The 16194-nt window shown below is 42.5% G+C and overlaps 1 protein-coding gene across 15 annotated transcripts in view; it reads left to right on the forward strand.

Moving 5' to 3' along the window:
• IQSEC1 (IQ motif and Sec7 domain ArfGEF 1) overlaps positions 1–16194 on the forward strand; it is a 349414-nt gene that overhangs the window by 271234 nt on the left and 61986 nt on the right. For 2 of the 15 annotated variants that reach the window (XM_055805592.1, XM_055805598.1), the window contains exon 1: positions 10225–10388. The exons of 10 other annotated variants lie outside the window; for them this stretch is intronic. In XM_055805592.1, coding sequence (XP_055661567.1) covers positions 10324–10388 — 65 coding nt within the window. In that variant the 5' untranslated portion in view covers positions 10225–10323. Of the gene's footprint in view, positions 1–10223; positions 10389–10956; positions 10976–11248; positions 11268–16194 lie in introns of those variants that run through there. 3 more of the 15 variants (XM_055805591.1, XM_055805596.1, XM_055805595.1) reach the window with 3 other exon arrangements.

The following is a 16194-nucleotide window of genomic DNA, read 5'->3' on the forward strand; positions in this document are numbered from 1 at the left end:
GGGGCTGTCTCCGGGCATTCCCTGTGGATCTAACAGTGGAACATGCGTTTCTTCTTTCACTTAAAGTATTAGCAAATGTAATTAGTTTTCTGCACTGAAGAGTTTCAAAGAGGGATTTTCCTGATCATTTTTTACCTTAACGTACCTGTGTAGGCCAGTATTATGCAGAAGGTAGTTAGGAGGGATGTGCTTGTCCAGACGCTGGTAGCTGTGTGGTTGAGTTCTGTGCTGGCACACTCAGCATGGCAGATGAAGGGACAATATATGAGGGAGAAATCTGTGAATGAGCATAATGGAACAAATATTTATCACTCTGGTAATAAAACCCCCTGCCTTTGAATCCCTGATGGATTGCATGTAAAATCCGGTATTGTCATTTACATCTGATGTTTTCTGATCATTTCCCTCTTGTTTCATGTCTGCAAAGGAAGCATAACATTATCCCACTCTTTCACATCCTGCCCCTTTGTTTTCCAGCATGGCGAGGGGTGTACGGCAGGGGTGCTTCACGTGTGGGACTGTGGAGCGGGCCGGGGGCTGCGCGGTGCAGCCAGCAGGATGGGGAGCACCGCTAGCGACGTGCCCTGCCTGGGCACTGCCCTGCTCAGCGCTTGGCCGAGCTCGGAGCTGGTGCTCGGCGGGCAGGCAGAGGTGTTCTGTCTCCCTGTGAAAACGGCCGGGGCTGCCCAGCCTTTTTTCTGAGAGTTCTCCATACAGCAGCTGTGCTGCCTTCCCGGCTCCGGTGAAGGAAACTGTGGAACAAAAATACTCCTTTTTTGAATGCTCTTCATTCCATCTTAGTGTGGAGCAGCTCTCTAAGGTGTGTGTTTATTGCTTCCTCTCCTCTTTTTGTTTATATCTGGCTCAAAACACCATTCAAAGTTTCTATTGGCTGTAAAGGTTACCGTGGGAAAAGTCAGTATTTGAGTAATTTAAGCTAGGGTTGAATTTTTATGGTTAATGAATCTAGTTCATGGGCTTGAGTCAGTTAGCGGAGGCTCAGACTTTGTTCGCACCCATAGTGGTGTTATCAGTGCCACAGCTGTTTCCTGCGTTATGTGTGTGTGTGTATATATATGTGCCTTAGCACAGTAATGCATTTTGCTCTGTGATCGTTGCTGGGGAATGTGGGTTTGTTGTGTTTTTTCTTGGTGATTGCCCTTTGCCTTACACGTAAAACTGTAAGCAGGAGGCCTTCGCAGGATTTTGTGGAAAGGGACTTTACAGAACTGTCACGGTTGCTTGCGGTATCATCAGAGGGATACGGAACTGCCAAAAAGAAGGGCCGTGTCTGTAAATATTTGTGCATTTGAGCCAGTTCTTCTATCTGAGTGATACAGTGCGTCTCCATGCAGATGGATTTGACAAAACTTGAATGCAGATATGTATCCTTCCTGAATTAAAAATTCGTGTACTGCAGAGTCATGCACTAATACAGAAGCTGTGAAAATACTTTCATAAAATACCTTTAAATCAAACTTTATTAGGTCAATAATAAGACCATCCTTATAACTTTCTTCATACTCATTTGTTTAAATATGCAGTCAGTGAAAAAGTGATTTCTCTACCTTAAAAGTGGATTTCGGTCCTTTTTTTTTTTTTTTTTTCTGTTTTTGTAATTATATATGAGACATTTCAGTGATGCTTGTCATTTTAAACTTAGTGCTTGCTATCAAAATAAAGAACTGTAATACAATCTGAGCTTCAAGTAGAAAAATTGCCGGGTTTAGAATGGCACTTGCAGAAAGACAAGTAATGGAAAATATGTACTTCTGCATGATTCTCCATGTAGCACATTATACTGAGCCAGATGCCACAAATGCTGGTAGAAAGACAGTTGTATACAGCACATAAATCAGCAATGTTCAGCTATTTAATATTGACAAGCAATGATTTTCTCAAGCTTTTAGTCCCTATTTCTGGGGTTTGTAATTCTTTCCCATTTTTGTTCAAAGAAACACAATTCTGTATTTTCCAGAATTAGAAAATAGTAGTAAAACCATGTTAAAATCAGTCATGTATTTTTCTAATTGACTTCAGTGTGTGCACAAAACCCCATGTGCATGCAGAAGCTCACTCATCTTCCTAAATTTGTGAATCGATCGAACGGGGAAAAAAAATTAGATACCAAGCCAACAAATCTATGCTGCTCTTGGGGATTGAGAGCTTTTGAGATGTTGATGACGTGAAGCATAACTAAGCATTGTTAATCGCAGCTGTCTGTTAATCCCAAAGAAATGCATTTTGCAGAAAGCACATTATTACTGTCATAAAATGAAAGCAGAAAAAAAAAAAAGAGGAGGCTGTGGGGAACCTTCTGGTATAGCGTATTTTTAAAGGATGGTTCAGTTTCAGTTACTTTACACAGGGTGTTTCAAGAGCATTAATACATGGTGTATTGGCTACCTGCATTATATGTATCATCTCAATGTTCATGTTCTGTCCAGCTTCATTCAAAGATATTTTATTCAGGGACAACTACTGCATAGGCGGTATATGGAGTATCTTCTGGTGTCAGTGGATTTTTCTCATGGCTTTCTAACAGTGGTACTTTGGAATATTAAAAACTCCCAAATCATAATGATCATTCCATTCTGGCCCCGTTTAGAGACAACATCTAGAGGTAAAGAGTGAAAGGGATCTTTTGCTTTGCTTTTCTCTTGCACCTTACGTACATACTCCGTGGGTCTTACTGAGTGCTACGCAGGGTGCAGCCTGGTCAGATGTCTCTGCCCGATGCAGGGTGAAACACGGAGGTGAACACAGGCACCTGCCAGGGGGTGGGGAAGGCGCAGAGGTCAGAGGAAGGTAAAGCCGCTTCTTTCCATGGCAGTATTAGCTTAATCTGACGGTGAATCTGCACCGTCTGTGGTAAAGGAGAATTACTTTACCTTTTCATTCCTTTCTTGTGATGAAATTACAGTCTGGAAACAGACTTTCGCTGTGTGAGGTCTGCTCTTCCAGAAAATGAGGATATATTCCTTACATCCTGAGTTTCTCAATCTTGAGCCACGTGGAGGTAGTGCCTACGATCCTTGTAATAGCACCGCACGCACAGTGAGTGAAATGCTGGAACCTGGTGACTTGGTGTTGCAGATGCTCGGGTGAGTCCCAAGTTGTGGGAACTCTGGATTCATCGGAGAACATGGCCCTCCACGTGAAGAAAACGAAGGAGCCGCTCTCGTACGTGTTTCACTCTCTTGTATGTATAATGTATCAGCAAACTTGCAATTGCAGTCATCTTGTACTCGCAGACCAGAGTCCTGCTTTTATTGCCCCCAAGAATGCAGGTTAAAGGTTTCCTATTTACTGCATTTTGCTCTACAATTTCTGGCAATAATAGAGTGGCCGCCTTGGCTTGCCGATGAACTCCTTTGTAAAGGGGCTCTCTGGCTCCTTGTCAGCCTCTGTACTTTCTCTGGGGGATTTCCAAGCATCCGCTATCCCTTTGTCCATGGATTTGTAAGAAGAAAGTGTTGTCTCTTGAAGAACCACGGCTCAGCGCTGGTTGCAGCTCCTCAGGTTTGCTTCCACCACTGGGGTGAATCATGGCAACGTTGATGGCTGATGAAAGTCCCCTACTAAATTTTTTTTGAAAGGGAGGGTGTATGGTATTGGCACACAATAAGTTGTTCCACGTGCCTATGGATCTGTCAAGAGAAATTTCAAATATCTTGATAGTAGTATAATGAAATGTCATTACCTAGTAACTGATGAGTTCTGTGGGAAGTTGAAACCATCTTGCTGTGAGCTGCGCTGTGGGGAGCAGAGGCAGGACCAGAGAGGATGAAAACATCAGCTCAGAAGCAGCGTTGACCGGTGTGCCAGAGTTCCCTGGGAGAAACACCCGGCTACTGTACTAAACAAAAGCTCTGCCTAACGTTACTTTTTCCAGGGCTCTTCCTGTGGATGTAAATAGTCCGTCAGTGCTGTAGTGCACCTAATTAATACAGTGTACAATAGTTCCCCACCCAGGTGAGGGTTTGTAGGATCAACTACTGACTTTGAGGGACAAAACCAGGTAGAGTATTGACGGCAAAGAATTTTGAGGCAGGAATCCTGGCTTTGGTCTAATGGTTTGACTGTAGGCTCTTCAGACTGTAGACTGAACCCTCTTCATGTATTGTTTTTCTCATTGCTGAGATTTTGCGTATGTGTGTTACAACTTGCTACAGTTCTGCAGGGTTGTCTGGTTTGCGTGCTTCCACACTGGATAAAGCAATGTATCTTAGTGTTCTGAAACATTGGTATCATTGTGGAATTTCCTTTTTTGCCCAAAATCAGGCCTCTTACCCAAATCTTTTAGCCAGGGCTAAGGAGAGAGTTTGGTGCAGAGCACAGCCTTCCACTGGCAAGTTTTCTTCTGAGGGGCTAATAACAGACCCTTTTCTTTTCTCCTTCTGTGGAGCTAAGTGTCTTGTCTTAGGAGAGAGGATAAAGAAGCAGAACATGTAGATCTGTTTCATTTTTAGTTCTCGCGCTGATCTGCAAGGTGACTGTGAAAGGTTAATCTCATTTTCTTCTGCAATGGTTTATAGTCTTTGTGCTTTGATACGCCCATCCTTCACGTAGTGATAATGCTATTTTATATTTTGTAAAGGTGGGGAGGTTTGAAATAGGTAGTTGAAAAGTACAGTTTCAAGTTGACAAACCTTGAAGTCAGTGAAGATTTCCTTTGCCTTAAATAGGCTTTGGGTCTGTTCTTAGGAGAGTAAAATGACTACAAAGATTTGTTGTTTTGCCTTCTCCATAGCAACCAACAACATAAAGCCTTTTCCCAGATGTGTTTGTTTAAAGGCTTTGTAAGTTCAGCTTCAAAAAATGACCTGAAGTTGTAGCTATTGTTTTAATGCTTATTTTTGTATATCAGCATGAAAAAAATAAATTGAACTAGTATGCAGCCGTAGGAAATGAAGAAATGTGTATGAAAGAAGATGATAAATCGGGTTTTGGGTGGGTTGTTTCGTTTGTTGGTTGTTTGGGTTTGTTTTTTTTTTGGGGGGGGGGACACACACAAGACAAAACTGGGATAAGTACAGTAACATGTAGCTTGTAAAGAATTCCTATTTATACATATTTGAGAATTCCTATGTAATTCCAGGTCATGTGGGAAAATTATCACAGTATACTGTGTTATATACAGTTAGAGAATCAGTTACTGTTTGTTGATAATTCTTATCATGCACCAAAAGAGGTTACTGTGCAAGTGCATCATGCTGAATGTCCTTGAAACTGATATATCCCAATATTTTTTTAATGAGCATTTAGTTTTTGTTAGGTATACAGGTAAGCATGGGTGGAGGGAGAGCATGAGAAGCAGAGAATTCATCATGGGAGGGAGGAGGTGGAGGATCTGTATGGGTTAGTGTATTTTTTTCAAGGGATGAATTGGATTAATATCCCCCCACAGCCCACTGTGAGAGGAAAGACACGTATTTTTATTCGTTTATGCATTTTATTGTACAGTGCTGTGTGGCTGTATTTATACTCTGCAGGAAGAAAATGACTCCCTAGTAGTTTCTTCCATTTCTTTTCTGGGTAACCCTTTGCTTTTATTCAAGCAAAATGCGAGACAAATGCCTGTTTCAGCCTTTTAGATCTTGGAAATAATGGTGTATTAAATGTGATTAAGTTAGGAATTACCCTTAAGCAGGGTCATAATTACTGTAGATTTAGATGGCATGTTATACAAATTGCTGTGTGCTCATAATTACAAATCGAGTTTGTTGAACTCTGGGGGTTTATAAACTTTATCTTAGCTATTAGCACATTAAATAACAGTGATTTATATAAATTATGGGATAAACCAAAATTTCAGTGTTGTGCTTAATCTAAGCTTTAATTATATTCCTGCATTGCAAATAAAATACAGTTAACTTTCACAGGGAAGATTGGATAGTCTTAACATTCAGTGCTGAGATATTGTTAAACATGGTAACACTAACAAAATTGGAGCCTGTAAGTATGTCAGTCGTATTTGCTGGGCACGCTGGCTGAAAGCTACGGTGGTATAAAGTGGACGCACTCGCAGTTGCAGTGAATGAGCTGGCTGTCAGCAGTAAGCTCTACCCATGCTCAGCCAGCCTGCTTGCTTCAGAATTATTTACCTCGAATTCCGGACTGATCCAGTGAGCCTAACTTCATCGTTTGAAAGCTTTGTTTGCATCCTCTTGCACAGAGATTTCCTAGTGCCTTCATTTTTTCTTAAGTCAAATTGATCTTTTTTGCCGTGGAGGAAAGGTAACTCTGTGTTGTACTGTTAGTTGTGCTCCAACAAATTGCCAGGAATTAAGGATACAAAGACACAAAAAATTACTATTTCCTTACTTTGTGCTACATATTTCTACAGTATCTTGGTGGCAGCTTTAATGCTAGTTAGGTGTCAAAATAGCAGTGGGAGAACAGCAGCATATGTAGCCTCTATATGTCCTACTGGTTCTGCCAAAGCTTCCTATACAAAGGGCAGATAAATAAAGTGGTGTAGACACCCACGCTGGCTCTGTGTTGTTTGCAGAGCCTCTCCTGCCCATCTCCTAAGGCCTGAAACGCCACCTCCATATGTTTGGCATAGAGCATAAGCACTGCACCTATGTAGTCAGGATAGCACAAAAGTGTAGCTATGCGCCACCAAAAAAATTGTCCAAAAATATCAAACCTAGATGTCTATGAAAAATCACTGCCAGTTACCTGAGGGAGACTGGATTGTGTGCTATGGATTATGGTTCAATGAAGATGGTTCTGGAATGCTGAAACATAAATGAGAAGTCTCTCCAAAAATAATTGCATCAGGCTGCCTTGACTTGGAAACCACAATGCCATCTGCATAGTGCAGCAAGAATTTGGTTTTCTGTGTTTAATTTTCTTCATTGGAAAACATGAGAGATCTTAAAAATGTAAATGATTGTGGCATTTAATCTTTACTTGGGGGTCTGAAGACTTACTGAAAATGTGAAGTGATTTTATAAAAACTTTGTAGCAGAATTGTTGAAACAAAATTGAGAATTCTAGATACTTGATATTGGGGGAGTGGGGGGAGCTGTAACAATTATCCAGGTAGTATTTGAAGTGGGACCTGCCAGTATTGCTTGGTTGGCTGCTTACCTAGCGCGTTCATGTCTGCCAGAGGAAGGTTCTGTTTGAAGCGGGTTCAGGAAAGCACGTTCTTCAGAAAATTCTGACTGCTTTTGAGGTCAGAGCTTCTTGAGAATCCACCCTTCCTAGTACATATCCGCCTTCACAGCCCACACTGAAACCATCTGCGCTTGGTTTCTAAATGGAAACTGGTTTCCAAAGGAGCAGTTGACTTCTGTGGACTGCTTATGTCTGCTTTGGGTTTGTCTCTGTTTACAAGTAGAGATGAAGCTTCATGCAGGAGGGCATTGAGTCAGGACCAGAAAAATGCAGGATTGTTGTCTATGCCAGAACTTCTGCAGGGAAGACTGTCTGGGTAACCATTGGATGTTGAAAGTAGGCGCTGAGGTGTAAATAGTCTCTGGTTATAGACTTGCAGTGACATTACTATCAAAACAGTCAGTGTAGGTGTGTCCTTCCTGGACGTATTTGAGTTTCACTGAAAGCTAGTTAAACCCAGGCTCATCGGAATCTATGCCTAATGCTTCCTTAGGAAACTATGCAAAATGCACACTTGATCCAAATGTTTAATTGGGTTTAAGTAAAGTTGCTTTGATTATTTTTATCATCCAGGAAGATGTGATCAGCTCTCGTGGCATGTATTGTAAATAAGAGGTATGTTGTATATACAGCACAAGGGCACAGCTGGGCCTTTCATTGTGCTCTTTCTTGTACCTGATTCGTTTGAGCAACATTTTTAGTTTCTGTCTAAACTTCTGAGTTTTCCCAGACTTCAGAGATCAGCCAGTGCTGCTTTGATGTGCTGGAGTATTTTCATTCCTAAAAAAATACAGTGCAAGTTGCTCTGTCTCTACACAAAATTGCACCAAATATTGTGCATTATGAATGAAGCCTTTAGTAGTAAACTTACCAACTCCCCCCCCCCCACCCAGGAATGGCTCGTGTTTTCTTAATTAGCTTCCCCTTCTCCAGTACCTTGGCATCTAAATGAAGACAAGGAGTGTCTGTGGTTAGACAGTTTGCCCAGCTTACATAGACTTGATGCTTATTTTGATGAAAGGAAACTTAATTTGGAAGGCAAGATGTTTTGACAGTTCCATGCAACAGGAAACCCAAAAGCTGAAACTTGTCTTGCTTCCTTGCATTATTACAGGATATTAATCATATGGGCCTTACTATTTTTTTGAAACACTAATTCCTTTGTACCTGTAGGTAGCACTATTTATCTACTGGTTTTACGGTGCAATTTCAGCTGTTCTTTTGACCTGTAAAGCTAAAATTGCTGGAAGAAGCGTCTACCAAAGAAACTATGACTTAGCAAATACTCTTCAAAATTATTTGCGGTTTAGATGGGCGGGGGAACTCGGACTCTGTCTTGAACAGGAGCAGAGAGCCGATAAGGTGGTGTTCCCTGGGGACAAGGAGTTCTGGGACTGGCTGACTCCTTAGTTCTTCAGCACTTGGGTTAACCTTTCAGATACACTGCAAACCCTTCTCTTTACTAGGCTTTGGGGGAGAAAGACCAGGGCAGCATCATGAAGCAGCAGCTTTTTTGTTAAAACATTTGTGTAAAATGTTCTTGTGTGTAAGAAAATTATATAAATTCAATGTTCTCATTTGCAGGTATGTGGTTTCTACATAAGAGGCGTATATGTAATTTAAAGCACCTTTTACGGTATTCTAGGAGATGAGATGGTTTTTGTTTAGGAGTTACTAAGTTACAATTAACTCTGTTTAGACTTGATTTCTTGCAGTACTTTAATCACTGCATGGTGAATCTGCCTGAAAAAAAAATTAGGAAGGATTGTTATTCATGTGTCAAATACTGCAATGATGAAATTCAGTTGGTGTGTTGTGGGCTTTTTTTGTTGGGATTTTTTTTTTTTTTTTTTTTTAATTCTAGTGAGGAATTCTTGCTTGCCAGAACTAGCTTTACCATTGAGCTACCATGTATTTGGAGATTTCTTTCCATTCCCATTTAAAAATGCTGTGAGAACACTGAGGACATGGTATAGCAAAATCCATGAGCTTTCTAGATCAGGTTTCAGTGGAGCAACAAAGGATAGTAATTACAGTCTTTTTTTAAATACTCAGTTGTTGTGGGTTTTTTTTCCTGAAATCTTGATTCTGGTAGGTTTGGGTTTTTTTAAATAATAAATCAACCACTCTTCCCAAAATTGTTCTCCTGTCGCCAGGCCTCTACAGTGCTTAATGTACTGTATTTGCCTTCTGTGTGTTTCATGCCACTGGTTCACATTCTGCCTTGCAATTGCAAACCTCAAACCATCTCACACTGGTGCAACACATATAAAACCAGTGTTTGATGGAAGTAAATAGGATTTGGATTATTGTGCTTATATTCAGAACAACAACAGGGAAGTTTAGATGCTGTTGTTTTGAATGTGTGTGATGTTGATAAAATTGCTTCATTTCCTCACCTAGTCGTGTGCCTGGGAGTAAGCGTAGGGGGAGAGAGATGGAATATTTGCTGCCAGCGCAGCTGCTGTCATTGCCTCAAGTCAGGGTTGTGGGGGTTTTTTACAAGTTAAATTCTTGCTTCACTTTCTTATTCTGGTGCATCTGAAATATTTTTCGCTGTGCTGTTTCGCGTTGCTCTTTCCACGGATGTCTCCGGGAGTCTCCCAGAAGCCTTCGACAAAGCGCAGCCACCCCCGCCTCGGGGGAGCGTCACCCCCTCCCTCAGGTGCCTCCCCCGGCTGGCTGCGCTTCTTCGCTGAACGTAATTCAAAAGATAATTGGGTATTTATTTTATTTTGAGCAGAGGAGTTGGGCGGGAAAACAGCTGGACGCAGCCTGACCGGTGCCTTCGCTCCGAAGGCAAAGTCTGCTTTAAAACTTCTCCCTGCCTGCCGAGGGGCTCCGGGAGCCGCAGCTCGGCGCTTTGCGGGAACTAGGGGGGTCCTGGCCTCGGCTGGGCGTGCGCCGCGCTCCCGGTTCCCAGGGCCGGGGCGGAACTCGGCGCGGTGCGGCCCGGCCCGGCCCGGTCCGTCAAGCGGCCGCCGCGGCCTCTGGCGCCTCGCGTTCCCCGGGAAACCGGCCTCCGCGCGTGCGCGCGGGCGGGAGCGCGCGCCCCCCCCCTCCCCTCACCCCCTCCTCCCCTCCTCCCCTCCCCTCCGGGCCGTGCGCGGCCGCTGAGGGGAGCGGGCGGGGCGGCCGAGGGGCGGCTATGGTGGCGGCGCCCAGCTCCCCGCCTGCGACTTCGGCCCAGCCATGTGGTGCCTGCACTGCAGCGCGGAGAGGACCCAGTCGCTGCTGGAGCTGGAGCTTGACAGCTGGTAAGCCCAGCCCGAGGGGCGCGGGGCGGGGGCGTCCCCGGGCGTCCCGCTCGGCGGGGCCCCCGTCCTGTCACACAAAGGGCTCCGTTCCGCCGTTGCCGGCCTCGCCGGTCGCGTTGCGGGAAGCTGTAGGCGGGGGGAGCGGCGGCCCGGAGCCACTGCCAGCTGCGGGGGGCCCGGCTGGCGGTCGGGGATCCCGCTTTGCGGGGTGCAGGGGGGTGAACGCGGGCGGCCGCGGCTTGGCGGTGCTTGGGAGCCGAGGGCCCGGGACGGGGAGCGGGAAGAACTGCGGTGCCGCCGGTCCCGTAGGAACAAAAGTTTGAAACCCCAAGCGTTTAAGCGTAGTACAGACGCGGGCCCGTCCGCCCGCTGCCGGTAGCCGGTGGCAGGCGGGGCCGTTACGCGGCCGGCAGCGCGCGCGGCCGCCGGGACACCTGTGCGTGCGCGGGGCGGGTGCGGTGCGGGGCGGTCACGTGCCGTGTCACGGCGGCGGGTCCTGCCGCGGGCTGTCCTGTCACCCACCGGGGGCACCTGGCCCTGGAGCTGTCAGCCTGGGAAGCTGTCCCGACCGCACGGGCGCTGCGTAGGTACATGATCCTTTGCGACTCGTGCCCTCAGCGAAAAAAAAAAAAAATTAAGTTCAAAGGCCTTTAAAGTGGGGATACCGATTAACTGACGGCAGATAAACAGAAAATGGGAGTCGTCACCTTCATACGTACCGTCTCTATTGTTACGATGTTGTTTACTGCTAAAATAACATGCATCACATTACAAAATGCAGCATTCTGTTACATGAACCTTTTGAAAACTAGAAGTACAAACCAGTTGGTCTTGTGCAGTATCGCGTGTAGATTATGATAGACTAAAAGAGTTGTTCCGGTAAGTGGGCTTGCTAAGTAAGTTTGTCTCCAATGCGTGTGAAAGTTTAGTCCACCGAGCAATTAAGTGAAATTCTGAGCTGATTGACTCTTAAAGAGATAATCAATTTAAATCAAGCTAGGCAGTATCTTAAATTGGATGTGTGCATGTGTTTAAATTGGATGTGTGCATGTGTGGAAAAATATAAAAGGAGGAAATTCAGCGTAACTACGTATGAATGCAACAGTGTCTTTTCTGGAAAATAAAGGAAAAATGTTTTTTGATTAAGAAAAACTTTTTATAGTACAGTTTAGTCACACATTTAATAATGCTTAAGCCCATTTTTATGCTTAAGGAAAATAATAAAGTTGAGCTTGCAAGTTCCCTGTGTGGAATTCGGAATGTTTGTGTATGCGAGTTACATTGGATGGCTTGCTTCAAAATGAAATTTGTAGATGTTACTTTGGTGACAGATTTGCCTCTATTCACACAGTTACGTTCTGCTATTCAGTCATTGTTTCAGACTGTTTTTCCTCCATTTGCACATTGCTATGCACTTCCTTTCAGTTAAACTTGATTATTCTGCCTGGTGTGTTAAAAGAGGAATTGCTGAGTACTTAGTTTGGATGGTTTCATGTATCTGTGTCTATTCTTGTGGCAGATATCCTTCATATAAACACAGAATTAATTACATCTATCTGGCCTTTGGGAGAACTTAAGCCATGCTGAATACAATGACCCATTTCCCATTTTACTTCCACTTTTGTACCAGATTTGTTTTGTTGTAGCAATGTCCTGTTCTAGTTCCTGAAATGGCAGATATCGAGAGTACTGTTATATAGTAGTCAGCTGGGTTTTTTCTCTTAGTTAAATAGGTGCTCAGTGTTGGGATTTCATGTGCGAAGTCCTCTATTATCAATTTTTTTTCTTATTTCTGCTAATCTGAAATAATTCATTATCATCAAAGATATTAACTGTAGTACAAGATCTGGAGCTAACCTGTGAAAATTATAGCACTCAGTGTATCAACAGCGTTTGGTTGTTTCTTCGCCCCCTTAGAATATTCGGGGTGCAGTTAACTGCAGTTAATAATCTGGTGCTGTTAATAAAAAACTTGCAATTCAGTTATGTAGAATAATTTGCAACTTGTAGGTAAGGAAGCCCAATAATTCAGTTTTTTACTTAAAAAGTACAGATACCAAGTTGAACAGTAACTGACTTGTTCTTGTTACAAATCTGTATTGGAAGGTTGCTGGGAGTTTACACAGTGAGTTACTGCTGGGCAAGTGGACTTCTTTGCTCGAGACGGTTCCCTCACTTCCAGTTGGCAGCATGTTCCCCTTGAGAACTGGGACATGATTTCTTAGGATAGACAGCCCCTGTGGCCTTCCATGGTTTTTCTCACCCTGTGACCATTTCGTATTTGCAGAATGCAAATTCTCTCAAGAGAATTGCTTTTCTATTCATGTGGCCATAGAAAGTATTCTTCCAAATGTTGACTTTTCATGAGAATCACTTCCATCACTTGGAGGCTGGGATTATTTCATGCCTTTGAGGATCTAGAGGTTAGCTGCTAGGACTTCAGTGAAATAACTACTTTGAAGCAACAGTTTATTTTTATACTGGTCACGTTTTCTCTGAAGTGTAAAGATGACAATTCAGAGATCAAATTTTCTGAAGAGGAAGATCTCATAACTGTGTAGCTGATTAGTACACTTATGTGATTACTCTAATTATGCCTGCAAACTGTGTTTGCCCTGAAGGCCAATATGAAGTAGCTGTGAATTATAAAAGCTGGCCTAAAAGTAGCCAGTCCTCTGTTGATGGATGCAGGGTGTCATCCTGAACCAAAACCAATGCTTGTGGAGATGCTACCTGCAGGTATTTAACATCTCCTCACAAACTGCAGTTGTGCTTCTTGATGTTTAACACCATGATACTCAGACTTCAGGTGTCTTTAGCAGAACATGGTAAAACAAGAGTGCGAGAAGTGAGAGACTGCTTTCCTAGTAAAACTTTTCCTTTTGCTTACTGCTTGGTGTCCCAATTGAAATTCAAGACACTGCATTGCCTTAACTTTATAGCCTCAGCTGTGTGGCTCTCAATGAGTAAAACTAGATCTAGCCTGATACCAGATCAGCTATACTTTGGAAATATTCATGCCATAAAGATGTCCTGGAAATCATCCAGTAGACCTTCATAGAATCTCAAGATCCAAACTAATGCACTCTCTTTGTTGTAAACCCATGCAGCTTGCAGTTTCTGCATGATTCTGACAGGTGCAGGGAAATTGTTCAAGTTACTGTATTTTTTAATTTTGCATTTTTTTTTCAAAAAAAAAACCTGTGAAGGGCCACAATTTGAAGGGGAAGAACCCACTTTGTTGCTCTGACCATTATGATACATGGATATAGATCAGCTGGGTGGCTGTACCTATTGTGCCTCTTCATTGCAAGGATTTACCATAATTTATGAAGGATGTTAAGGATGCAATTTTCTTGCTCTTGCAGCATTTACATAGTACTTTTTCTGTCAGAATTGATGGTGATTTTTATCATTAATTTCAGAGCCAGGCATATTTTAATCACAGTAGCTGTCAATCAATTATTGCTTTTTAAGTTTATTTAATGACAGAACTGCAGGAGACCTCAAAAACTGTAATCAAGATGGAGCCCTGATTGCTCTATTTGTTACATTAAATGTATGAGGATGACCCTTAACCCAGACACTGCCTGATCAACGGAACAACTGGAATTATGAAGAGGTGAATCACGGGTTTGGGGAGAAAGTGTGCTCGTGTGATGTTTTCGTTAACTGTGCTTTGTTTAGATGTCATTGATATTTAAACAGAGTATGGGCCACAAGCCAAATTCATAATCCCAAGTTTGCTTCTATATTTCTGTTGTCTGAGAAGGCTGAGTAGTTATAATAGCAGAATCAGGCCCTGAATTTGGAAGCGTATTTTTAGCATCCTGCATATTGTCATTTTATGTCAGAGTTTGTGTAAATACAGATTTTGTTTAATTCATACATCTTTGTTATGCAAAAATAGTTACTGAATGCAGGCTTTATTAGCAAGACTTATTAACACATAAACAGTTTAGTTACATAGCCCTTCTTGTGTCTTTCAGGAATTTGTTTGAATTTTATTTGGAGGAAGGATGATTCTAGTTAGGATACAGACAGAGATGGCAACTTTACTGCACTGCTGTGATTTGACTCCAGGTTTCCAGAGAAGAACAGATGCTGCTTTAATCCACTGTAGCACAAAGCCTTAGTATTATGTTAAAGGGGACTGCAAATTTAGCTAAATAAATCTTCTTTTGCTTGCTTTCAATAGACAAAAGACTAGAAACATTTTCATGAAATTATTGTTAAGATGCCTTTAATAAAAATAAAGTAAAAAAGCCAAGCTTTGGTATGATAAAAAAAAATCAAACCCTTTTTTCCCTGTGAGAGAAAAGCAGAAAATTAGAATGAAGGACTCAATAGCCTGTAATACAGGAAATTGATGTAGTATATCTGTTAATCAGATTCTTTCAGTAGTTCAGTGTCATCCGAGTTAAACTCATGCTTAAAAACAAAGGACCCAATTCCCCATTGCCTTATGTTGTGCAAGCACAACAAAATGCAGCAGTTGTGATTTGGCTTCCTTTTACAGAAATGCCTACATACAGGAAAGGGCACTAAAACAAGTTTAGGGTTCTTTTTCTGCTGGGTACTTGCATTGTTGAGTCCAAAAAAATTCAGTTGCCCCTAAAATTCACCAGATTTACAAGGATGGATGTGTCATGAGTTTAAATGTTTTGGTAAGAACAGAGGAAAAAAGCCCTTAACTTCCTTCTGTTTGTTGATATATACATGGCCTTTCAGGTCATCTTTATGCAGTATGAAGGAAGCAAGGATGCAAACCTGATGGATTTCTGTTGCAGGTTATATTTGCAGCCAGTCCTAAAACTGCACTACAGGAAAGTTGACAATTTGACTTTAAATTAGTGTCCACTCCCCACCTTTACAGAAGAAAGGACCAAACACCGTTTCAGATCCTGTGGAAGGTGAAATACATCAGTGGCTATGGGCACTGTAGCTTCGACAGCTGCACTGTATGTAACTTGAGTCTAGTGTATTTCTTTTAGAGTAGCCTACAGCCGTAACGATTATAGTTGTGATCCTTTCAGTTTTCATGAGTCAAGTCAAGGGTAGGCCATGTCAGTATTTGCACAGAACTCCAAGGATAAATCTTCGGGAAGGAATGGATTGTTTAGTTGGAAGCACTCTTGCCTTTAAAGATAATACTGAAGGACAGGGTTTCCCTCATTCTTTGTGGAGGTTGTGCTGTGGAAGTCATCATTCAAGTGAGATGGAGAGTAGTGTTCCTGATCTAGCTGCAGTTCCCAGGGGTCTGGCAGTACATAGAACAGAAAGGCCTGCATAAACCCCTCACTTTCTGGACGTGGTTCAGGTTCATAGCAGTTTTTTCTCTCAATCAAACTTCCCTCTGCACTTTCAATTGGTAATAAAAGTTACCTTTATTTTTCTTTCTTACGTGGTTCTGCTTTATTGTAATGTGGAGTGAAACAGCTGTTGAATTTCCATTCTAGAGATGTCTGGGGTGATTCTCATACTTTGAGGTTAACATTTCACAGGGTGTTGGATGGTAAATAATATTTTCAGCTGTTCGGAGATCCTTGAAAGAAAAACAGTTCATTATTGTTGTTTATGTAGACTTTTCTTGCATTTTATTCTGTGAACCTTGTTTAGAAGATACCAGTGATGTGGACCATTTAGTAGAAACTGGTTTCAAGGAGGAGCTGATTGTAATGCTGCAGGTTCTGTGAGAATAGGACTTTACATCTAATAGTTTCCTATTAATAGTAGTAGTTAATGCTTTTGTGAAATTGGGAGAGAACAGAGGATTGGCCAGCCTTAATGGGAATTGTCCCAAATG

The sequence above is a fragment of the Falco peregrinus genome, chromosome 5 (genome assembly GCF_023634155.1).
Source record: "Falco peregrinus isolate bFalPer1 chromosome 5, bFalPer1.pri, whole genome shotgun sequence".
In the NCBI taxonomy this organism is placed as follows: domain Eukaryota; kingdom Metazoa; phylum Chordata; class Aves; order Falconiformes; family Falconidae; genus Falco; species Falco peregrinus.